This window comes from Oenanthe melanoleuca, chromosome 5 (genome assembly GCF_029582105.1).
Source record: "Oenanthe melanoleuca isolate GR-GAL-2019-014 chromosome 5, OMel1.0, whole genome shotgun sequence".
Taxonomy (NCBI): domain Eukaryota; kingdom Metazoa; phylum Chordata; class Aves; order Passeriformes; family Muscicapidae; genus Oenanthe; species Oenanthe melanoleuca.
In genome coordinates, this window is record NC_079339.1 from 32,433,653 (window position 1) to 32,458,601 (window position 24,949).

General features: G+C 35.8%; 1 protein-coding gene across 1 annotated transcript in view; it reads left to right on the forward strand.

The window, feature by feature from the left end:
- The first annotated feature begins 1,204 nt into the window (after nt 1–1,204).
- The window catches only part of DPH6 (diphthamine biosynthesis 6), a 186,333-nt gene continuing 162,588 nt past the window's right edge, over nt 1,205–24,949 (forward strand). The window contains 3 exon segments of the mRNA XM_056493602.1: nt 1,205–1,514; nt 5,867–5,961; nt 8,166–8,359. Of these exon segments, the coding sequence (XP_056349577.1) occupies nt 1,492–1,514; nt 5,867–5,961; nt 8,166–8,359 (312 nt within the window). The 5' untranslated portion in view covers nt 1,205–1,491.

The following is a 24,949-nucleotide window of genomic DNA, read 5'->3' on the forward strand; positions in this document are numbered from 1 at the left end:
TTTATTCAAGCTGTTTCATGAGCTGTACATAAAAAAAAACAAACCCTAACTTATATACTTGTCTTGCTACACATTTATTTTGGTACATTTATCACTATAACAAAATGCTTTTTTTTAGAATAATTTTTGGCATCTTATCTCCTCATACTCAGCGGCCTTTGTGTAAGGAACTAATGCAAAGCCTGAGCGGTATAGATTGTTATATAGCATTGTATAATGTGTTACAGAGGACTGGTAATTTAGCACTCACAGTGCATAAAGCATTTATCCCAGCCTGAGGGACAAAGCCTTCTGTGTGCTATCTGCAGTTTGTTGGAAGTAAATGCAACAGGAACCGTGAACGAGCCTTTCTGGTCACTGCAGGCGCCAGGCTGGCACCTTAGGGAGCAGGCAGCCCCAAGGCACTGTGCTGGTCCCTGGCTCCAGCCAGGGTGGGCAACCAAAAGCGCTCCAGTGGCTCCTTGCCCCATTTTAGTCTCACAGGCCTTAGGAGCCAAAGCCTGGAGAGTGGCGGGCTCTTAAACTCCTGCTTGAAACCTGCCACAATACCAACAGCAAGGGCTTTATCTGCTGATATCTGCTGGTTAGTCGAGCAATAAAGCTCCTTCGGGAGAACTAACTCACACGTTTCTCCCGTGACATGGGAGAAATAAACTTGTATGTCAGGTGTCAAAAGACTGGGCAACTGGGTAAACTTTGGACTTAGCCTGCAAACCTACAGGCGTGTCTGTCATGTCATGCCTCACAGCGGGATTGCTCAGAAAATTGGCCCAAAACAGGGATCAGACGACGACATCAGATTTTTGGTCTGCAGCAGCTGAACCTGAGGATGTAGTTGGACATTTTGCGCTCGCCTGCGAGCAGAGAGCAGCGAGGCAGCCAGGTCAGCTCTGCTGTTCCTCCATCCTCGCTGCCGCAACCTCTGCTCCCCCGCTGCAACTCCTGCCCCGGGCCGCGGTGCAGTTGCGACTGTACCCTCAGTCCCCCCATGGGGAGGGGACAGCCTCCCTCGGTCAGCCCTGCTCCCTAGGCAGCTTGGAGCAGGTCCGTAGCTCTTCGCCGAAAGACAGAAGGCAACAGGCAGGCAGCGGGAAGCGGCAGGAGGCCGATGGTCTCACGCGGCCGGCCCGGGCCTGCCCTCCATAGGCGCCCGGCGCTCTGCCTCCGCGGCCGCGCCCTCCTGCCGCCCGCCCCGGGCCGCGCCCGGGCCCCGCCGCCCCGGCCGGCTCGCCAAACCGCGGCGAAGGCAGCGCACCGCTCCGGGCACGGGGGCCGGCGGCTCGCCGAGCCTCGGTCCGCGCAGGCAGTCTGCCGGCCTGCCCCGGGAGGAGGGCCCGCCGAGGGGAGGCGGCCAAGCGGCAGCGGCAGCAACGGAGGAGCCGGCGGCGTGCGCAGCCCAGCGTGGCTGTACGACCACGCTCCTTCCCCGCTGCGCTTGCCGGCTGTCGCCCACCTCCCTGTCAGTGTTACCGCCCCCGGCCCGCGAGCAACATGAGAGTAGTGGCTTTGATCAGGTAACGCGCTGCCGGAGCGCCTGTGTGAGCGAGCGAGGGGCGGCTCGCAGGCGGGGAGGGCGCGGAGAAGCCCTGCCCGCCCGGGGGTCGCGCTCCACCCAGCGCCAGCCGGGGGCCCGCCCGGCCCTTTCCGCCCGCCCCTGCGCTTCCTGCGGCCCCGTCCCGCTGCTGCGGCTGGCTCCCGGCCGGCTCTGCCTGCGCTCCGTGCGCTGCCCGCATCCGAGCGCCGCGGCGGGCCGGTCCCTGCCTGCGCACGGCGAGAGACTGGGACGGTTTCTCCTCTGGTCCTTCCCGTGTTACCGAAGGGTTCAAAAATAACCGGGTCTCTTAAAAAATTCAACAAGAAAAAACAAACAAACAAAACCAAACCACCCCAGAAACAACAAAAACAATCCAAAACCTTAACACGTACAGTTATTTCCCCGGTCTCTTGCTCTCCGGTTTCCCGGGTTCTTCGTCGGCAGCGCCTTCCCGGGGGCGCGGAGCGTGGGCCGCTTGTCCTGCTCCGAAAAGGGGGTTCTGCTCATTCGCAGTTCAATGTCCAGCTGCTTTTGCTTTCCAAACATCATGAGCTGTGTCAGGATAGATTTCCTCAACTCCCAACGATAGATTTCTTTTTGTAGTATGTTTTTTTTGCGAGAGATTAAATTTTGCCAGTTTTAAAATAATGAAGCTAGCTCGTGTAAATCGTTGCAGTTGGACACAGCCGTGTCAGGGGTTGCTGTGTTTGCAGGCCCCTCGCCCTTATGTTTTTTTGTAAGTTTCTTTGTTAGTTTTCTGCAGTTCTTGTAAATTTTCTTTTTTTTTTTTTTTTCTCTAGAAATTGACATTTTCTAATAAGGACATGTATGTGTTTTTCCCGAATAAACAATAGTTAATTAAAAAATAACGAGTTAGGAGACCTCTAAATGGAAAAGAATTGTGCAGATGTGAACTGTGTACTTTTATTTTTGGGTGCAGTAGCTATTTACTTAACCTAAACATTTAATGTATTAAATTCTTCCAGGGAATGTCTAATATTAAACCTTGTTGAAATTGGAGTTTGGCCACAATAGTTGCAAATCATTCCAAACATCATGCAGAGGAGACAATAAAGGAAATGTCTGTTTTTCAAGATTTGCTCAAATATGGTGTAGGGAAAATCAGCTTCAATTTTTTTATTTTATTTTGTAGATAAGATTTTGTCTTTCAGGATTATTTACTTTGTTATTCTTTAAGCAGAGGAATGTGTTAAAAGGCAGGATGGAATAAAGTCCTATAAACAGGTTTCTAATACAATTGCTATTTTAATGGCCTATTTTACAAGGATGGATTTAGTTTCAGTAATAGTTTTAAGAAGAGTTTTAAAGAGACATCAAAGTGTCTGAAGTCTTTGTAACAGATCTAGCCAAAGATCAGAGGGGGAAAAAGTATTTGAAAAATGCTTCTTACTTTTGCAAAGGTCAGGATTATGTATGAAACTACTTTAACCTGTTTTTTTTTTTCTTTGTTATAGAATGTTGGCCACACTAAAAGTTGATAGTCTTGTTTTAAGGTAGTATTTATGGGGTAAATCCTGCATTCTGCTTTGTGCTAAATCATAGACATTTTAAAGCTAGTCTTCAACCTGAAATATGATGTTTTTCGACTCTTTAAAATTCTAGAATTTTCTTAACTGTACGTTGTTATATTTGCCTATAGAAAGGAATTTTGCTCAGAAGTCTTTTATAGGTTCATATCTTCACGGTTACCCAGGTTTTTTTCTTTTGGTATTTTGTTTATAAGCCTGCCTGTTAACATACTTGCAGAACCCTGACTGGCCTCCCTTCAGAGCTTTCTACAAAAAGGCCTTGTGATTTTTTTTCTGTGCTGGGAATTGAGAGGGGTCCCCCCAGGCTATCTCAGTACTTGCCTTCATCTCCCTTCTATGGACTATGCTGTCCATAGACTATGACTGTCTGGTGTCATTGGCCTTAACCATACTGTGTTTTATATTTAATTTGCAAAGTCTTGTTTCATTTGTTTCTTGGTACTGTTAGTTTTTAGGGCTATGGTAAATAATACAAAGAATAAATAATAGCACAATAGCATGTGATTCAGTGAGCACAAATTTCCACCTTCTAACTGGTGGTCCAATGTAAGCATTATGGACATCAATATGCATCTTAAAATGTGTGTATATATATATATATATATATACATATATATGTGTGTATATATATACACATTAAATGAAGGGATGAATAGATTCATTCCAGTGACATTTTAATTTTTGGTTTCAATTTTTTGAAATATTAAGATACTGTAAATACCATAGGCAATTATCTGTTGTCATACAATTGTTTTTCTGAAGTAGTGTTTGTAGCTGAAGTCAGAACTAGTGGGACACCTTTCTTACAATAAAGTTATTCAGAAAGAAAAGAGTCTTTGTCTCATAACTCTGTTAAATCTGGGAGTTCAAATAATCAAGTAAATACTATCTACGTTTTCAAGCTATCAAGAATGGTGTCCAAAATTAATGAATGATTTTTTAATTTTTTGATGTCTGTATGTAGGTTAGAAGAAAGTTGTCAGTATGTATTAGAAGAATGTTAGGTAGAGATAGAGCCTCAGAGTAGGAATATATATTTATATTTACTTTTTATCACTGAAACAGAAGCAGCTGCTTTATGAAAATCTGTTAAGTATGAGAGGATGCCATGTTTTACAGTATTTCTACTTCAGGTTTGAATTACACATAAAATTAAAGGCAGCATACAGAATTTTTGCGTGGATAAAAGCAGAAATTGAAGGGAATAGCTAAAGGGTTACATTCCTGTAGGGCACTTTCAAGCTCTTGCGTAAAGGGCTAGATAAAAGGGGGACCTTAATGCTGGAAATTCTGAAGAAGTTTGTTTCAAAATCACAGAATCATTTAGTTTGGAAAAGACCTCCTAAGATTATCAAATCCAATATTTGACTGTTTACCACTTGTCAGTTAGAACGAGTCCAGTCATGTGCCATGTCCAGTCATTTCTTGAACATCTCCAGGGGTAAATCTGCACCACCTCCCTGGGCAGCCCATTCAAATGCTTGACAACATTTCCCATGAAGAAATTCTTCCTAATGTCCAACTTGAACTTCCCCTGATGCAGCCTGAGGCCATTTCTTCTTGTTCTTCACTTGTTTTCTGGGGAAAGAGGCCAAGCCCCACCTTGCTCCAACTCCCTTTCAGGTAGAAATAGTTAATAAATAGTGTGACCACATGGAACACAACGGTCTTGTAGCAAGGCCTGCTTGTACTATATGTTCTCCTGTGCATGTCTCAGTGATTCTAAAACAAAATGCAGTTTTACAGAGCTTGTATACATCTCTGTTGCAGTTGCTGCCATGGTTTTTGTGCCTTGCCTTTTAAAGAAGCTGCATGGAATCTCTACGTGCAGCTGTGCTTTGAAGGCCGTGAGTCTGAACATGGATCTTTTAAGCAGTGTGTATTCTAGAGCACTCTTATTGTAGATTGTAATATTTCTTTTTATATTGATTAAAATCCATAGAGACACTTCTTCAGTTACATCAAGAGAACAGGATTCTTTCCTGATTCTGGAAAAGGTTCCCATAGATCTTGAATGAATGTCAAAATTAATTGTATCCTCTGTGTTGAAGTATTGTCTCTTGGCCTTATATGAGAATATGGTTATGCTTGCTTTTATATTTTTTAAATCACTTTTATTTGCAGTTAAATGCAGCAAAAAATTTATATGTTCAACGCAGTGTCAACTGAAACTACTGCATGTAAAATTAAAGTTTTTGAGAGTGGGAAGTATGTTCAAAGTGTTGATTGGAAATACGTTCAAAATGTAGGCAACATATCTCATGAAGAAGACATGTTACTCCTGACATAGGTTCAATGAGGTTGGAGAAAACCTCTATGATATTGAGTCCAGCCATTAACCTAACACTGCCAAGTCCACAACTAAAATGTGTCCCTAAGCATCACCTCTACATGGCAGACCTGACTGGCAACTCACTGGAACAGATTTTGGGTTTTTGATCCAAGTTAAATAGTAAGGAGTACAGAGTAATTTGTCTCTGGAGTAAAAGACTGTGTTGAAGATACTCCAGTGTCAGTGGCTCTTCTTCATGTAACCTCGCAGATTAATAGCAAGATTATGTGGTTATGTGCTTTATGGTTACTGTTTTTAGGCACTATACATACGTAGTAAATGTATGGTGAAGTCATTCTTTTTCTACTGTTAGTATTCTACAGCTCTTCATATTTCAAAACTTTATAAACATCTCTGATGATACTTATTTTTGAACAGTTAGTCAGAAGCTATAAGGGGCTAAAACTTTTATCTGTACTTTTAATTGTCACTATTTTCTTCTACTTACAGTGGTGGGAAGGACAGTTGCTATAATATGATGCAGTGTGTTGCTGCTGGGCATCAGATTGTTGCTCTAGCCAATTTAAGACCTGCTGAAAATACAGGTATGAAAGCCACATTTCTTACAGGAATTTTTTTAAAAATTTATTAGAAACAACAGAAATACAACCATGCATGAATTGCAGTCCTTTATGTGTTTTTATCTAGTTTTGCATGTTGACGGCCAATACAGAAACTTAGAAGAGGTAGAAAAAAATAATGCTGTGGAGATGTACTAAGTGTGTTTTTCCTTAGAGGGGAAAAAAAAGCCCACAAGAAGAGAAGATCAGTTGAAAAAAGGCTTACACAATTTGAAAATGAGGATATTGATAGCCTGTGGTAAACAAAGGGATTGTGTGAGTTCAGTAGCACAAATGCTAAAAGGTGATAGATGATGTCATCAACCAAAACTAGCACTGTACTTCTAGAAATGCTCTAAACTGGTGCTAAACTAAATGTTGTAAACCATTCCAGCTGCCAAAAATGTGCCATTGTGCTGCTGCTCATCCATTTCTTTCCATTTTTTTGTGCATCTTTCTCCATTATTCTAACCTAGCATCTGTGAACTCCATTGAGGAACTGATGTGGGTTGGAATTGACCTTGATGCGCGTATTTTTGCTGCCTTTTTTCCTTCCTTTTAGGTTGGGATGATTTTTTGATTAGTTCTTTACAAGCTCCACTTTATTTCTATGAAAAGGGAAGGGAGGAACTCAGGTATCAGTGGTGAGGTGGGAGGTGAATATTGGGCTAAAGCACAAATTGAAGTGAGACTGGAAAAGCAAGTGAGTTGTTTCTAGTTGGTAGGGGAGAATGCTAAAAGTATATTAACCTGGTTCACTGTTCAACATATGTTAAGCAATTAAGTATGGTATTTGGTAACTGTATAGTAGGAGGTTACACAGAAAGGGAAGCAAAAAAGGGAGCTGCCATTACAAATGAGTCACGGGCAGAACTGGCAAATGCTCAGAGAGTATAGGAAAATAAATTTTCTGGGTAGCTAGGATATAATAATCTCTAATCTTGTTGAAATATGTTGTCTTCAAACTAATTTATCCACATCAGAAATGTAGAATATTGTCATTAAAATCATAAAACGCTCTCTTTAAGTGTGTTGGAAATTTTATAGAAAGTTAATTGAGGTGCTTCAGGCAATAGTGGATTCTATGCCATTCTTTTTATTTTATCTTGTACTACTGTTGCCTGGAGAGTCTCAATTAATAAAGAAACTATGTATTCTAAGCAGAATATAATTTAAAGACCTTGTCATGTTCATGTATGTTGAAATCACTGAATTTTCCTTTAAATCTGCTCTTCTAGTCTAGGTTGGTTAGTTGTGATTTGGGATTTGGATTTCCCTGTTTTGTGCAGAACCATATCTCTTGTGTGGCATCAAAGGTGACCTAATTCTTACATCACAAATTAGTTATTTGGTCAGGCCTTTTTCTTTGCAAGATCTACTACACAGGTATACAGCAGAAATGCTGGCTGTCTCTATGTAAATTCAGAAAAGTACCAAAGTTACCAATTAGCATTAAAGTAGTGAAACTGTGTAAGCTTGTAATAAAGTGGAGATTTCACCAATAATGATTTATTACTTTATCAATCTGTCTGAAATATTTTCTGAAAAAATTATATGTAAATGGCTTATTGTATAGTTTGAGATGTAATTCTGATTTGTGATATCTGCTTGTAAGAAAATTTGGTTAATTTTTTTCTCATGATTAAGGAAATAGTTTTTTATTTATTAAACAATGTCAAAACATTATAGTGGTCAACTTTTATTCCACCTAAGCAGAGATAGTCTCCTTTCATGATGACCATGATAACAATTTTAACAGTAAAGTTTTTGTAAATTTTGACGACCTGTTGCTTGTACTCAGTGTTGCAGTGCATTTCAAAATTCTTGATCTGAGTATGTTGAAATACATCTAAGTTTGTTCCTCTGACCTGTGTTCCTGTTAAAATTACCATGTGAATAGAAGCAGAATTGGACCGATAGGAGATTTTCTGGATGAAGCAGAAGAAGGAAAGAGACCACAATTTGCAAATAAGCAGCATGTTTGTGACAGATGTCTTCCTCTCCATACGTCTGTTGGGTGGAGAAATCTAGTTTTTTTCTTTCCATGTTTATAGTGGTGTTGTCACCAAACATCTGTTTGCGAACTGAAAAATATTAACATTTAGATTTTCTCAGTGCTTTGTAGTATTGTGATTATCTGTAATTGTTGCAACAATTCACCTAATATGGTTGTTTCTTAATTGTGGCAGGGCAGACTGATGAATTGGACAGCTATATGTATCAGACAGTAGGACACCATGCCATTGACCTATATGCTGATGCATTGGATTTGCCGCTCTATCGTGGTTTTATTAAAGGTACCAGTGTAAATACTGGAAGAGTGTATACTGCATGCCAGGAAGATGAGGTTGAAGACCTTTACCAGCTCATGAAACTTGTTAAGGTATGCTGATCAAAAACAATTATGTAGTTGGGGATAATTATATTGCTTAACTCATGAATTTAAGTAAATGATCCAGTTAGGTATTTAAGGAAAGGTTTAATAAAAAAATGGAACGCTTTTACAGGTTTTATTTCTACTCTTTTCTTTTTCCTTGCAGTGTAAATATGTAGCATAACTCTATTACTTTTCTCCCAATGTAAATCACACTTATTAATCCTCATTTCAGGCCAAAACCTTTTTCCTGTTTAACGAAAACACCTGTGACAGGCACTTGGCTTGTACAACAAAAAACTTAATTGTGACAATCATCTATAAATAGATTATTTAGGTTATTTTGCACTTGTAATAATGTATCACTTGATTACTGTAATGAGAGATCTTTTGGATTTTGTGTATTTATCAGTGGAAAGTAATGTCTAGACATTTCCATTTGAGTACAGTTATGATGCATGCATAAGCTAGAATCTGTTATTTTTTTGTATGTTATAGATCATTCGCCAAGAATTACAGAATATTTTGCAATGATAGTTTTGATTCTGGTAGCCCTGTGATTATATTCTAATGTATGACATAATAGCAATAACATGTATCAGTCCTTTTCAGCTATAAAATCAATTAAGCATAGATGATGAGCCCACTTTCTAGAATACTTAAAATTTATTCTCTGTTCTTTTTCAAAATCTTTCATATAGTACTTTATTTCTACCAATATTACATCAGATCTCATTAAAAAAATAGAAAATCTCCTGTTGTCTCTAGAGCTTTTCCACAGTGTTTGAGTGAGCATGCTATGTCCATTCCAGCTAATTGTGTTGATTACTGCAGTGCGCAGTACTAAAACCAATACAATGTTCAGAAAATCATAATTGTTATGTTAAAGAAAGTAAATATGTGATTTTATTGATCAAGCTGGTATAGACTACTTAATGAAACTTCAGATAAAAGTGTTTGTAGTCTTCATGTCAGGTATTGAACATTTCCTAACTTGCTTTCCTTCATTAAAATGAGAGTTGATCTAAATACTTCAGGCTTTATTCCATATTCAGTTAAAAAAAAAAAAAAAAAAAAAAGAAATTGCAGATAAGACATAAAAATGTGGTTTGAATGCAGAGTACTTCCTGACGCATCTTAGAGTCAAACGTTGCATCTTCTAAACATTTTTGGCAAGGAAATCCTGTTCTTCTAATGTAAAAGCAAGATCATAGACCTGTGTTGGAGGCTGATACTACACAGCAGGAGAATAGTGCATGCAGGTGGTACAGCCTCGAGTTGTGCTGGGGAGGTTTAGGTTGGATGATAGGAAATATTTCTTTACTGTAAGGGGTATCAAGCATTGCAACAGGCTGCTCAAGGAAATGGTTGAGTCACTGTCTCAGGAGACATTTAAAAGTAGTGTAGACAGGGTGCCTAGGGACATGGTTTAGTGGTAGACTTGGCAGTGTTAGGTTAATGGTTGGACTCAATGATTTCAAGGGCCTTTTGCAACCTAAATGATTCTGTGATTATGCTCTAGAGTGCTTCACAGAGGTTTTAAATGGAATGTGCATATCCTGCAGTACAGGAATCAAAAGAAATATGATACAGCAGTTTTAATGTTTTTTTTAAACCACGATAGTATTAGAAATTAGAAGAATTGATATCTACTGTCTCAAAACTGCATGCTAACAGCTTTCTGCTGCTGGGTAAGGTAATAAATTACTGATCAATTTAATTAAAAATGGGCAAATTAGTGGCAATTAAGATGATACTTCCTCTACGGTTCTTGCTGTCTTCGGAGGAATGGATCCCTGACATAAATTAATGCTAGTGTTAAATCTTGACAACTTCTGCTTTGGAAGTTTGTATATGATAATTATAACTATGGTTGAAAGAGATGTTATCGTGTTGTCTGGAACTACATAACTATTTCTTTCCTGTAGAGAAATCTTAAGCCCACTATATGACTATCTTAAGGTCATAAATATTAACAATATAGTGCCTATATGTTAGACTTAGTATAATGATGTCTTTACAGTCCAGCCTTGCTATGAAATTCTGATACAAAAGTTTCAGTACATGTCTTGCATATTTTGATGAATAATTGCAAAATTATGAGGGGAAATAAACTACAGCAACTGTAGTGTTTTGGTTTTAAGTGGACTGCTAACTTTTTTTTTTTTTCTGTGTCTTAGCAGTAACTTTGAATGCTTTCTGGTTTTATTTTTCACATTTTTTAATAACTGCTATTTAGTTGGCTTACTATTTAAGTCTTAGTTGCTGAGGATTTTGCTTTAGGAGATTTTTTTCCCCAGATGTTAATAGTTTTAAACAGATAAGTCAATTTGCATTCTCTTGAAGGGAGGGGATGAATTCTGTGGAAGCCTGTCAAAACCATCTTTGAGTGATTGCAGTTTTAAAACACTGGTCAAATAACATAGCTCTCTTTTTCAGTCGAATGGTTTTGGGCCAAGACTGCAGGAAAGGTGTGTCTAAATCAAAGTCATATAGTGTACCTTACTTTCCTTTGGCAAAGAATGCTTCTATTGCAAGTATTTATTTAGTAAAAAAATTAAACCAAACACTTTTTAAAAAATTGTATGAATTTGGATGTGTACAAGCTTTTTAAAAACAGTCTTATGAGAACAAGATTTCTGAAAAAGTTAGTATTCCTCCACAGTTCACTGAAAGCCAGGACCATAGTCCTGTTGTAGTTCACGTGACTCAGTGAGTGATACTGACTGTCAATGACTGTAAACCTGTTAATTTTATTGTCACAAACCCAGGTGATTGATAGGTATAAAGGAAATTTATATCTATTTTTTAGTTGCTTAATGCCATGTTTTAGATTCTGTATCTGATATATATTGTGAAACATATCAGAGTACTTATATGTCTAAATGTATCTTACTATGCAGTATTCACCTGATAGTAGAATGTTTACTCTGTAAGGTGTGTAAATCCTGAACTCTAAAGAATAATTTAATCTCCTCTCAGTGTTACTTTGTAGGGGTTACTGATATCCTTCTTTGTCCATGTTTGTTACTGTCCATATTAGACATTTTCCCAGCCAAACCTGTAAGCACTAGAGTTTCTTAGTTACCTGAATTATCTTTTAGAGGGTTTATAATAGCGTGGTCTTTGAAATGTGGTGAGAAACTGTTTCTTTTCCTCTAGTGGCAGGGAAGTCTGGAGCATTGAAGGTATTATTGTGAAACTTCTGTGCAGCCTTTCAATGTAGGTGATATTTAACTGGTTTGTCCCCTTTTCAATGTAGTTATGGTCTTGTTCAAATTAATGTTTTATGCAAGCACATACAGAAGTGATATTAGATGGGTTCAATATTGGATTGTTGTCTGTATCTCATGGAACTATGGCAAAACTATTTTTTAGCGTCGTGTTTGTAGCAGCTTCCAGACTAAACAGACCAATGCAAGATACTTTATTTTTAGTAGACAATTCTGTCCTCTTTCAAATTCTTTGCCTTATCTACTCCATAAGTCTTGGCCCTTGTTTGGTAAGTTTCCATTGCTGAAATAATTTGTAGAATTCTTGAACTAGGTAAAAATGTATTTCTCCTAGCTATTTTTCAAATTTTTGATAACATGCTTATTTTTTTTTTAATTAGTATTGTAAAAATTGATTCTTTGTGTAGATTTTTTTATATTTCCACATGTTTATTATAAATTGTGCAAATGGATTTTTAGTGTATTTTCAGTTTCAACTTGTTATTTCTGTCAGAGTCCTTTTTGTTGTGCTCTTTGTGGATTTAGAACCTGCAAGCTTTCAAAAAATATGGAGTTCACTTGAAATAAATTTATATATTGGCACTCAGGACTGAAGAAATATTAATTATCCATTGATCATCAGCTGGAAAATAAATATTAATAGGATCTATGAAACATTTGAATAATAACAGCCTTTGGTTGTGGCACTGTTTCATTTTATCAGTGATGTGGAACAGCAGGAAAGGAGATTTATTTTCCAAAATATCATCGCATTCTGGAGCAGTGATCTTATGACTGCCAGTCACTAAGAATAAGAAACATTTTTTAGTTACAGAAATAAAGAGTTTAATAATGCAGTGTGACTCCTGAATTTAATAATTACTTTTTAAGAACAGGATCAGGTTTTTTTTTTTTTAAATGGTCCCAGTCTGATGTGTAGTGAAGACAGAAAGTGTTCCTGTCTGAGTGTTAAAATTGCAATAGCAATGCCATTTTAGATGTTACTTAAGATGTTTCATCTAAACAAAGTATTTGAGCTGTGTGTGCTCAGGTGGAATAAAAGTAACTTTGGTCCTGTCAGTATTCCGTGAAACTCCCTGAAATTTCTTCAGAAAACAGTTCTTCAGGGCTTGAGATGAATAGGTGAAATACAAGGTTATTTTGTGGCCTTCAGATAGGGATTAATTCCCTCATGGAGCCTAAAACTTTCAGTTCCTTGATATTGCTAATAGTCTTCCATGCTAAAGGAATGCTCTTTCATTTACCCTTCTCCAGAACTCAGGTGCTGGGGCCAGTGGGTGAAAAGAGTTCTCAGATTCAGTGTGATTGCTGACTTTCTGTGACTTTTGTACAGACAAAGATTTAGGTGCTCCTACCAGGAAAAATACATGAATAAATACATAACATAGTATTCTGTCACACTATTGCTTCCTTATTTTCTGTTAAAAGACACATATAAAAGAAACTCTAAAGTATGTAGGAATAATCACTTGGTTTTTAGATGCCATGTATACATGGCTTCAGTTGTAGTATGTGCATAATAAAGCCTAGTAGTGTACTCTTGACTCATACAAATAAGGTTTGCAGAATTTCTTAGGAATCTTAAAGAAGCCAAATAATTATTAGTTGTAGAATCCTGATTGACTTGAAGAATATGTAACCTGAGGTTCTCAGCATGTTCTGAACCAAAATACTTTTGTAGTTTGAGTTCTGACAAAGTAGGTAGCTTTTCCCTCTCACTTAGGGGACTCAGAGAGTTCAGAAGCATGCAGCAGAGTTCTGTTCTAGTAATCACCTATGTTTTCATTGAAGAATATCTGGTCTTTTCCCTGCTATGATTTGACTTATCTGTAGATACGTGGACTAATTCCACAGGGTTGTATTTCTCAACATACTGGAGAAAGATTAAATTTTATGAAGATGTACTTTTCTTTATGCTGAATTTCCAAAATAATCACTCCTACATATTTTTTTTGCCTACATTGTGATTACTGCAAATCACTGCCCTTGATATATTGGTAGATTACTTTTATATCTATTCAACAATTCAAATACAGAACTTTTGTATGGCAAGTGAACTTTTACCATAAGTATTGAAAAAAAAATTGTAAAAAATCTTCAGTGCCCAGTTGAGGGAAACCATGATAGATAAAAACAATGGAAGTTACTGATTGGGCCTTAAGTAGTCATGTAGATTTGATGAACATTTGGGGACCACATCTTCTAGTATTTTTATCTTTAGACGTGCAAATTAAATGAGAATTTTTAGGAAATTGTGTGAAGTGCTTGCCTGCACTGACAAGAGATCATAACTGTGCTTCTTGATAAAATAAGATTTTTTTTTTTTTGCAAGAAAATATTTGCTGTGTTTTTTCATAGTCTTGATTCCTTCACTTTTTATAATGAGTAAATTTTTTATCTGCAAGGATTTGTGTTGTCTCTTTGCCCTCACTGTGTTAAATGATTTCATTTTTAAATCAACTTTTTTTTTTTTTTTTATTTAATTGTGGATCGGAGTTTCTCCACCTTGGGAATGGCTGTTGTCATTAGCAGTGAATAAAAGTGTGAATGAAGGAAAGAGGGTAAGAAGTAATTGCATAGTTGGGAGTGATTTAAGCAGTGTAAAAATAATTATGTATCTTGTTTCATTCAAAACACAGGGTTTATTTAGTTGTTAGGGGGGTTTTCTATAAATTTTAAAATGAGATGGGAACAAGGAAATTTTTTTAATCAACAGGATGCCTGGAATTCTGTGTGTCTCATCTGACCAGTTCAGGCAGGGTCAGGATTTTCTTTTTTTTTTTTTTTTTTTTTTTTTTAAGAAGGGGATCTTTGGCAGTATCTTTGAGGTAGTATCTTACTGTGAGAAATGTTGAGCTTTATGTAAACAAAAAAGTCACTGTATTTCTCCCTGTTAGGTGTGTGGAGTTGTTTCCATTCACTCCCTGTCTTGTTGTGTTAATATTGAATAAGCAGAGACAGTCAGGCTGGTGGTGAAAGATGGTAAGCAACCCTGAGGGCTTGTTCTGGTCAGCTTGAAACCTCTGATTGCCAGGTTTTCCTAATTTCCCATTTCCAGGGCATCTCTAGTGTGACCTTGCCTGCTGAATATGATGTTCTGGGTTGCAAGATTCTCACATGCATTTGGGAATGGGCAGCCAGGCATTGTTTACAGGACGCCAAATGAACTGTGCACTCGCAGCAAGTTTGATAAACACACATTTCCTCCTTTTATCAGTGAGATTGCAGAATGTGAAGTATGAGTTTCCAGTTTTACTCATTCCCTTCAGGCCTTTTCCTGTTTAAAAACTGAATCTCGCTAATTGGATGATGATACATCCTTGGATTTTGTTTGCTTTTTTTGTTATTGTTGTTTTGAATTCAGCTTATTGGTCACTGACATTTATTTCAGTGCCTACCTTGACCAGGTTAGATAGACTTTCAGATAAAAGCTTTCCTTTTTTTCAACACAGAAGAGGTTCATCCCTATAAATGTAAATTGAATGCTAATTAACAGTAATGACTTCTAATCACTTTGCTTTTATACTCCTTTAGGAGCACAGCTATTATCCAATGCAGTTAAGTGAAATGCTTGTATATGAATCAACAATGCTGTGTTTCTTCTCGCAGCTATTGCTCATAATCAAGCTTTGAATAAATTACGATAGTAAAATTGGTTTTAATGTGTTCTATTGCATAGGGAGAAAAGAACTTGAAATATCTTGTTAAATATCTTGAATATTTAGAGAGTTATCTAGTAACATTTTGGCATTCATTATTGTAGTTAAATGGAAAAATGCATTAAGATGTTTAAGTCAATTTTGTAAACATTATCAAAACTTTTTTCATCGTTTGAATTGTATTTAAGTGATGTACATAGATACAACAGTGTCTGAAGCAGCCCCCTTTATATCCAACTGCATGGCTCTAGGAATGCACTACAAATGTTTGCCTTCAAATACAGCTAAGTTTTACATAGAAGGAAGATGTTTTATACCTTGGGAACTTCACCTAGTATCATAGAGTATGTATAGTAGGTTAATAGACATTTATGCATTTCTCTTATCAGTACTGTGTATCTAACAAACTGTTACTTTTTTTCTACATGTATGCAAACTGCCCGTCCACCTGTAATCACATACGCTTAAAAAAGGTCTAAAAGTAATACTAGTGAAATTTTTATCAATAACTAGAAACAATAAATTAAGAGGAAAATTTTTTTTAGCATAACTAGACTGCCAGAAACAATATTAATGAAAAGAGATTGCCAGACTGGTAGATTGTTAAGCAATTTAAAAATAATTCTGGTTTACGAACAGAATTAGACTAAAGACAATATATATGAATTTGAAATTTAGCAAACTTTCTACTTAGCATTACATATACAGGGCCTATTTGGAAGGTAGAAATGGCAAAACCTGGAAGAAACCCATTTCTGACATGGACATTAGTTTTTGTTTTAATTTATCTTTTAATAAGCTGCTTGAAACAATTACTTAAATCACTTAGAAATTCTAGGTCTCAGTGTCTGTGAGGGAGCTGATTCTTGCTTAGTCAATATATTTATGTTTTCTGGTTTTGCAATTTCTAAAAAAAATTAGGTTTTCATTTTCTGTGGCAGTTTCCTTTCATGTAGTACATCTGTCTTTGCATGCTTAGAGACACAATTCTTTCACAGTTACCATCACAGTTCTTATGGATGTGGATGTGAGTGAGTATCCACAGGCACCGTCTGTGGTTTTGATTTTGTTTGTTTTGTTCATTCATTCACATAGCTTTAGACAATTCTCTGGTATGTTTAATTTGCTTGAGCATCTTCTCTGTTAACATTTTTTCTTTGGTTTGTTATGAAATTATTGCCTAACTTAATTTCAAATTACCTTCCATGTACTCTTTAAATGCAAGTTTGAGTCAGTGTTCATAAAAGTCCTGTGTGGGCTTTTTTTGCTGTAGTAGTGCAAAACATGCTGCTTGTGGGTTTTGCCACCACAATGTGGAAAAAAAGTAACATCTTTATTCTCTCAAGTTTCATTAAATGATTGATACTATCCATATCTTATTTCAGTACTTCTGTTTCTTAATTGATGTCTTAATAATGTTTTTAAAATATAAAAATGATAAATACAAAAAACATTAATTGTTCTGTACTGTTCTGTACTGGTCTGTAGCTGGTTGTTCTATATTATTTGCAATTCTTATTAGTCATTGCTAAAATACATTTCAAAATTTATTAGTGCTTAAAAATGTAATTGGGGTTATTTCTAATAAAATAAGATCAAAGACAGGCAAACTTTCATGTAAACTAACTAATGTAAACATTTATCAAATTTGTTTTCATTAATACTTGTATCTCTGAAGCCCATTTGGTGTACAAAAATAATTTTGCATAAATTTACTAAGGTATTTATGCTGACTTATTTAAAGTAATTTCTCCTTCCATATGAATTTCAAACCTACAGCAATTTCAGAGTTACATTATTTTCAGCTGGACACTTGCTGGTTTTGATCAGTATATTTAAAGGTAATTCTTCTGGAAAGGGTGGGATTTAATTTGGTTTATATTGCACCAATGTTACTGCTTTCAAAACAGAAATGATTGATTTGTAATTGTCATTAAAAGGAATAAAACAGTGCTGGCCTTTTACACTATAAAAGGACTGTATAGTGTGAATATATTCTTTCTGTTGATAAATTCTGCCTGTGGAAGAATTGCATAACACTCATCACTCATTTTCATATTGATTATAAGTGGGATTCCAGTAATAGGTTGCTGTTTGCAAAGGATAAGGCAGTACTATGATTAGTTACCTTTTCCATAGAAAGCACTACAAAGGAAAATGCCAAATGTGTGCACTGCAGTATTCCTATCAGCCTGACAGTCGGTTAAGTGAACTTTTCTTTCAGTCCATTTTCCTTAAGAAATACAGCTTCAATATTTTTGCCTTATTATTGTTTTAGGTTTAGTGCATTTGCATGCTCTCCTAACTCCAGATTCTTTCTTTAGTCAGTTATTTATTTTTGTGACAATCTTCTATACTTGAGCCCTATCACCATTGTAACTCTTAAAAACTGATACAACAGTGCCCTCTGTAGTTTCTTCCTGCATGGTTACTACCTGCAGCTGGTTTTGAGCATTTAGGTAAAGAACAGGATGTTTAGACTTATTTTTAGCTCAAAGAACAGCACCTTTTTTCTTAAGGAAAGATTCTGATTTTTCACTGACGCTTTCATATGCAAGAAAGGGAACAAAAGAGGCTGTTCTGACTCATTTCTAGGTTTACAAGATCCTCTGTCATTGTCTAGTGCAAATCTAAAATTTTATCAGGCATTCATTCAAGGCAGTCAAAATGCCTGGATGGGATTTTCTGAGTTTTGTAGGCTTTCCTGAAGCTTTTATTTGAAGTGGAGCTTCAAAAAAAAAAAATTTTAAACATATTTCCTTTGTGCTTGCTACTTTTCCTAATTTAGATCTTACATGATCTACCGGGGAGTAAAGACATGCTTGCCAGCAGAGCACCTAAGTTTTATTAATGATGTTGTTTTAATTCACACAGTGACTGAAGTAATTGTTGTTCATTAGCATTGATTTGTCTCCAAAACTCATTTACAATTTAGATTTCTCTTTTAAATCATTGAAGCTTAATATGCAAATAAACTTTTTAGTCTGTGTTTCCTACAGAACTTGTTGGACAGGTTCAGTATTGAACACACATGTTCCCTGCATTCGCATACGTGTACATTCACACCTATGAGCTGCCATTTAAATATTATAAACTGCTATAAAAAAGAATGACCTTTTAAAAAATAAATGCTTTAACTCCAATTAGTTGCTTCTGTAACAGCATCATAAAAATCACTCTCTGAAAAGTTAAATGGCTTACTTTATGATGGGGAGTGTTAATGTACATGTAGAACACACTCTTAATGGACTTCCATGAAATGAAATTCATAAGTCATTGCAGTAAATTATAGTTAATGATGTAACCATAGATGGCTATTCAAAACATTCCTGTATCTCTAATGATTTGTGTAAAGCACATGACTGACCACATGCCTTAGTTCATTTGGAACAGTGGATGGATAAATGCATGAGCTTTCTACCTTTGAAGACCCTTTTCTCTGTGTAACAATTGGTAAGAATTTTGGTGGAGTAAATAATACATGACAAACCACTTGCAATATTTGACATATGGTATTAAATGGTGAGGAGGAGTAATTTAATATTAAATTAGGAGGTGAGATCCTTCAGAAGTGTAGTGTGTAGAAGCTTTGAGCCTCTAGTCATATGTCTGCTTTTTGCCACAAGATTTTTGTTTTTATACTGAAGTGTTACTGGAGGAAGCAACTATTATGGCATAATGTGCACTGACTAATCCAGAAAATAGCCCATATTTGCTATTCACTATATTATATCCAGTAATATAATGAAATTTCAGAAGTAGAAATGTTAGCCATGTTGTTTGAGTAAAGTAGATATTGTTCTACTGGCAGAAAAGTAATGTGGTCAAGTAACTCTACAGTAAAGATAATTTGCTTAAAATTACTTTCTTTCACTCTAAATTGTACAGAAACTTTGAATCAAGCCTATTTATTGCACTAATTGCATAATTATTGTTAGTCTTAAATATTGGAGCAGAGTGGAGATCTTTAAGTGGGGTTTTTTAAAAAACAATATGGTCAAACAATGGATTTTTTATTCTTTTTAAAGTGATTTTGAAGTTTACTTCATGAAGGAAAGGTAGAAATGAGTATTAGGAAAAAAAAGCAATATAAATTTCTACCTTAAATAGGTACTTTGAGATTATTTTAATATTTTATATTAATATTTTTTCTCGCAGTTCACTCTTTTTAAATAAATGTATCTTACAGATCAGTGGGAATTTTGCTCAGAAAATGAATTCTTCATTAAAATAATATCTTATTTAAGCAAACAAATACAGGTGATATGTTATAACTGTGATCTGGTTAGCAGTGATAGAAGGTTTTAATTTTAAACTAAACTTTGAGATAGATAAGATATTGTCTATTTGGAAAAATGAATAAGGTGTATTATATTGCAATAAAACTTGCCAGTTAAGAATCAGCATAATTAAAATAGTGATAAATATCCATTACAGTATTGGAGGCAATGCATTACATCTTTTCTCTCTACTGAGAACTGACACAATTTACCCTAACTGGGCAAAGAAGAGACAAAGCAGCCAGTGCAGATGCTTAAAGGAATTTTCATGTTTAGTCCAATACTTCTATGTTTTTATTTAAAATGTTGGTGACTTTACCTCATTCTATAATCATTACCTCTCCCTAAAGTACTTTGCTTCTTTTCATTTAGTTGGATTATGTTATCTGTGTCTGAAATCTTTAAGAGGGGATGTGTTTAAGGAAAATCTGTAATTGAATGTAGTTTTCAAATAACTTGCTTATGATCATGAAATAAATTTAAATGTCCTTTCATAAAATTTAAGGTGATGCAGAGTACTTAAGGGTATTTCTAATGAGTATCTTAATTTTCATTGTTTAGTATTTCTTTAATTTTGAAATAAAAAATGTGAAGACTGAATGTTGTGTATATATTTTATACATAAAATAAAAAATACTTATTCCAGTTTAGTTGATTAACAGTTGCCTACACAATAACACTAGTTACATGAGGAAAAACAAATACTGCAGTTTAAATTGGAATATTATTTGACACAGCAAAAGAAACAATGACTTTTCTTGCTGGAGATATTTATGAGACTTTATTAATGACCCTAGGGCATATTATTATGCCTTTATGATTATATTTAAGTTTTAAGGCTTCCTCTTTTTTTTAGGGTATTCTTTTAAAGACTTTTTTTAAATTTTACTTTTAAGACTTTCTTTCTCTTGAACTTGATCACATGAGAGAGCATCTTTGATGACATAATATTTTTCAAGGAAAACATTGGTATTTTGATTTTACTTGGTTACTTGATGGCCTGTTTTTGTAACTACCAGAAATATAGATAATGTCCTCCAGAAATATAAATAAAATTACATTGAAGTGACAGTAGATATTGAGGAGTTGGGGACTGAAAACGCATTAACACTTTTCCTTTGAAATATTATCTTACAAACCTGTTTGTTCTGCATTCCTTAGGCACTTTGCTTTGCTGTCTTCTGTGTTATCCACAAACTCCCCTTGCCTTTTTTTTTTTCTTTGTGGTGTAGTTTTGGTGTCTAGAACAGTGATACCATTGTATTTTGTGAAAGCACAGTTTATTACAAGATATGTCATCCATGAGTTACATTAATCTAACTGGCTTTGTTGTCTTGGCTTTTTTCTACTTGAGTTCCCTGGCCAATGTATCACAATTAATCTATATAGATATATAATACTTTGTAGAACTTGAGTTTAAATTTTAATGTTTGTGATTTTGCAGAACTAGGTGCTGTTAGTTTATGATTACTGGCATTAATTTATTATATTTTCTTGTTCATGTAGTTATGTTTCGTTGTGTTACAGTTTGTCCAGTATTATTTTTTTTCTTTCACCTGTCCTAGCCCTCTTTAGACTGCTATAGATTTCCAGTAATTTTGGTGGTTTTGTGCTACAATAACCCTTTTGGCCACCAGCAGGATTATCCTTATCCTTTGGAGACCAGTCCTGTGTTCTCTGAAACTCTGTCAGTTATTATTTATTACTCACTTGTCATTGTGACTTATTCATTGCTTACATCACCATTCTCAAACGTATTGCTTTACAGAAATGGTGAAGAGTGCGGTGAAGGAAAGATCAATAAATGCTTTCAAGGGAAGATTTACCCTGAGACTTAGATCTACTTTTTAATACTAAATCTGTGCCATTAGTTCTGAGATGGTTTTAATATCTTGACATCAAGTACCCTGTTTCTAAAATGGAAAGATGCTATTGTGTTAACTAACTTTTGTGGAGCAGGAGGACGTTGGCAATTAAGTTTTGTAGTGTAAAACTTTCTAATTGTCAATACTTTGTGTATTTTCCTGAATGCTTATCTTGTGAGCTTGAAAATATGCAGTTTCATCCCCTAAGAAAAAGTGGTAAAGCATTTATGTAAGAAGTGCTTGAAAATATTTCTTTAAGTTTTAGTGATACTGCTTTTGTAACTGCATAAAAACAGGAGAGGTCTTATTTGAAATGATACATTGGAAAAAAACCAGAAAAAAGTTCTACTTCTCCCCATGTCTATTTTAATTGTTTTGAGAACTTCATGATGCATTTTGTTTGCTAAAGCATCCAATTTCATGTGGTAATTTTTGCCATTTTTTAAATGAAAATAAAAAGATCAATAACAAATGTACACACACTTTGGACCAGGCCCATGAGGAAGCTGGGTACCTATGCAACAACTTCTCCAACGTAAAATGTGGGAGTGCCACATCAAATTGGCAGCCTAGTGCTATTTCATTGATAGGCAACAGTTTCATGGACTAAATTTTTCTATTTATAGGATGATGGGGTGTTTCATTGGGAAGTTTTGTTCAGTCTATTAGTTTCTTCTTTCACCTCATAGTTGCTTCTCCATCAGTTAGTGAATATTCTCAGTGCTGTTTTCTTATCAGTTTCCCAATACAGTTAGGTCTGTGACATTCCATCCTTGGAATATTCATGTTCTCAGTAATTATTTTGCTAGGCTGTCAGAATTTTGGCTGCCAGAATATTCCTGAGAAATAAAAACTGGTTAGAAGATTTGTCACATTATATAACATGGGTGTACTACAGTATAGAACAGGAGCTACTCTTTCTTTCGTTGCTGCAGTAGAAATGCAAGGTAATATAGTTCAGTATTTTGAAAGATGTGCTCTCCAGTTTTAAAGTGTACATTAGACAGTGCTGTAGATAGTGTCATGATAGTCTATGTTAGCAGACTATTAGGATAGCCTGCTCTAGTTACTAGTAGCTAACCTATTTCAGTCTTAAGCATGAGTCAAATTTGCAGAAACATAAGTCCTTCAGGTATTAGACTTCTGTGTTTCATCAAAGCAACATATCATGTTAAAAGTAGTAATAAAATACTTAAATATATAGGAAATTCAAAAGCAGGAGCTTCCATGCTTCCAGGCTTGTTTTCAGTCAGTGAACTGGCATGCTGATTTGTGGCAAGCTTTGTTCAACTCCTAGTTCCTGGGAAGTTTCCTTTCCCTTATTTCTAAAGTCTGTCAACAATTTCTCCCTGCTCCACTTAGCACTCTGTGAGCTACCTGATGTGCTAAGAGGATAACACAATTACAACCTGTTTTAGAGTATTTTAACTGAAGAAATTAGTGAATTATATTTAAGTGATTTAAGATTGCTAGGAAAATTTCTTCTCATCCTGCTCTCCATTCTCTCTTTCATTTAAATTGCGGTTTTTTGATAATGGAGCAGTCATGTTTTCACTTTTTATACATATATTATTCCTTTTCTTGTGGTTTTTTGTTAGGTTTTTTTTTTTTAAAGGATACTTAAAAACTTCTATTGAAGAACTGAGACTTTCTTAAATAATTTTTCTCAAAGCCAATCATTAGGTTTTAAGTGGTATGGATTCCTTTTGGGTGGAAAGTATTCTCATTTACAGTTTTCCACTCAAGCTGAAAAGCTCACAGAATCCATCCAGATTAAGTTTTCTCCTCAAGCTTTTTGTTTCTTCTTTGTACAGAAAAGGTTCTATCCACACTGAATTAGAAAACTAAGTTTTCACTTCCTTAGTTGAGTGATTGTATCTGTAGGAGGCAAGGGTCATCTCTAATGCCTTATTCCAGTGAAGTGTACGATTTATCCATCTCTTTGGTCACTTTATTGTGTTTCAGTGGTTGGTCTGTTTGACAGGATGTTACACTGTTGTTTGTATGGAGGTTTAAAACATGCAAAGTACATTCAACTTAATTTGTTAATTCTGTCTTGTTAAGAACTCTTGACTGAGGCCACACTTGCAAGTCTCTTGTTATTTTGATACTTAGTCGAAATGAGGTTAGGATCCTTGACCTCTTCCTCCCAAGTATACAATTACAGTGGAACAGTGTGATAGTATGCAGGGTAAACAGAAGCCACTGGTTTCAAACATTGAGACCATGAACAATTCTCATTTGAAAAAGAACATTTGTCAATAAAAATACAATTTAGGTTGAAAGATTAATATAAATATTTTACTTCTGCTGAGTGAGACAAAAGTATTTGTGGGAAGACCACACTTACTTTGAAATGGGTAAGTCAGCTCAATTTGCCCATTGTCCAAACGTCTGCTCTGAGAACTGGAAGAAGGCTGAAACCTTAATGAATGTGAATGCCTCTGAACTTCTAGCATTTCAAATGTCCTTGTCCCTGTCTGGCTGTTTTGAGGGGTTTTTTCCTCTTTAAGCTGTCTTTTTTGTGTTACTCAGTTTCTGTGGGTCTAGGCTGAGGCTGTGACTTGGCTGGTAGATTTGTTGGTTAACAAAATATTTCTGCTCTTATTAAATAGCTGTTTTCCTCCTTCTCTGATCTTTTCACTGCAGTCCATACTGATTTATACCAAGGGCACAGGTCATGATAAGTACTATTTGCAATTTTAGACACCTCGGACCTCTGAAACTTCAATTTCTGTCTTAAAAAAACCAACCTCATAGTAAATAATTGTAGCACCTCAGTTAGAGAGGGTGTATATGACTGAGAATCCACAAGATAAAATTTACACATGTATCTTTCAACAAAAAAAGCATTCTGGAGATGCTTTTTTTGGTTTAGGCAACACACAATTTGAGAAATTCTGATTCAAGCAACATTGTCTTCTAAATTTAAATAATCAAGTTGTTCTTGGAGAATGCCATAGCAATCAGACTGCTGTTGAGGAATGAGTGAGAAGGGATAATAAAGGAAGACAGGCATTGTCTTCTCTGTGATGGAGCTACATATTGACAATGCCAGTCAAAGCTTAATATTCAGCTTACTCTGGTATACACTTTTAAAGATTTGAAATCTGATTTGTAAAGAAAATGCAGATAGCTTTAGGCAGACAAGGTACCAAAGGGATCCTTGATGCTCTATATAAGTGATTTTATCTTTCTTGCTATTCATTTCCTATTAAAGCAGCACACACAGTAATAATACCCTCAAAATATTGTTGGGATTGTACTGTTATACTGATGTTATACTGAACTAATGTTTTGGTTTTTTTTTTTAATGTCACTGTAAAAAAAAGAAAAAAAAAAAAAAAAGGGAAAAAATAGCTGACCAGAGGAGCAGTGGTTAAGTGTATAACTTCAGATTTTTTGCATTTTCTTGGACTTTTTTTTTTTTTTCAATATTTACTTGTGACTGGAATGGGAATAGAAGAACTATGATAAGTGTTGGAGTTTTAAAAAGTCATGCATACTTTGGATACGACTGGAATTTGGAAGAGGAGAGGTAAAAGATTAACATATATCTCTT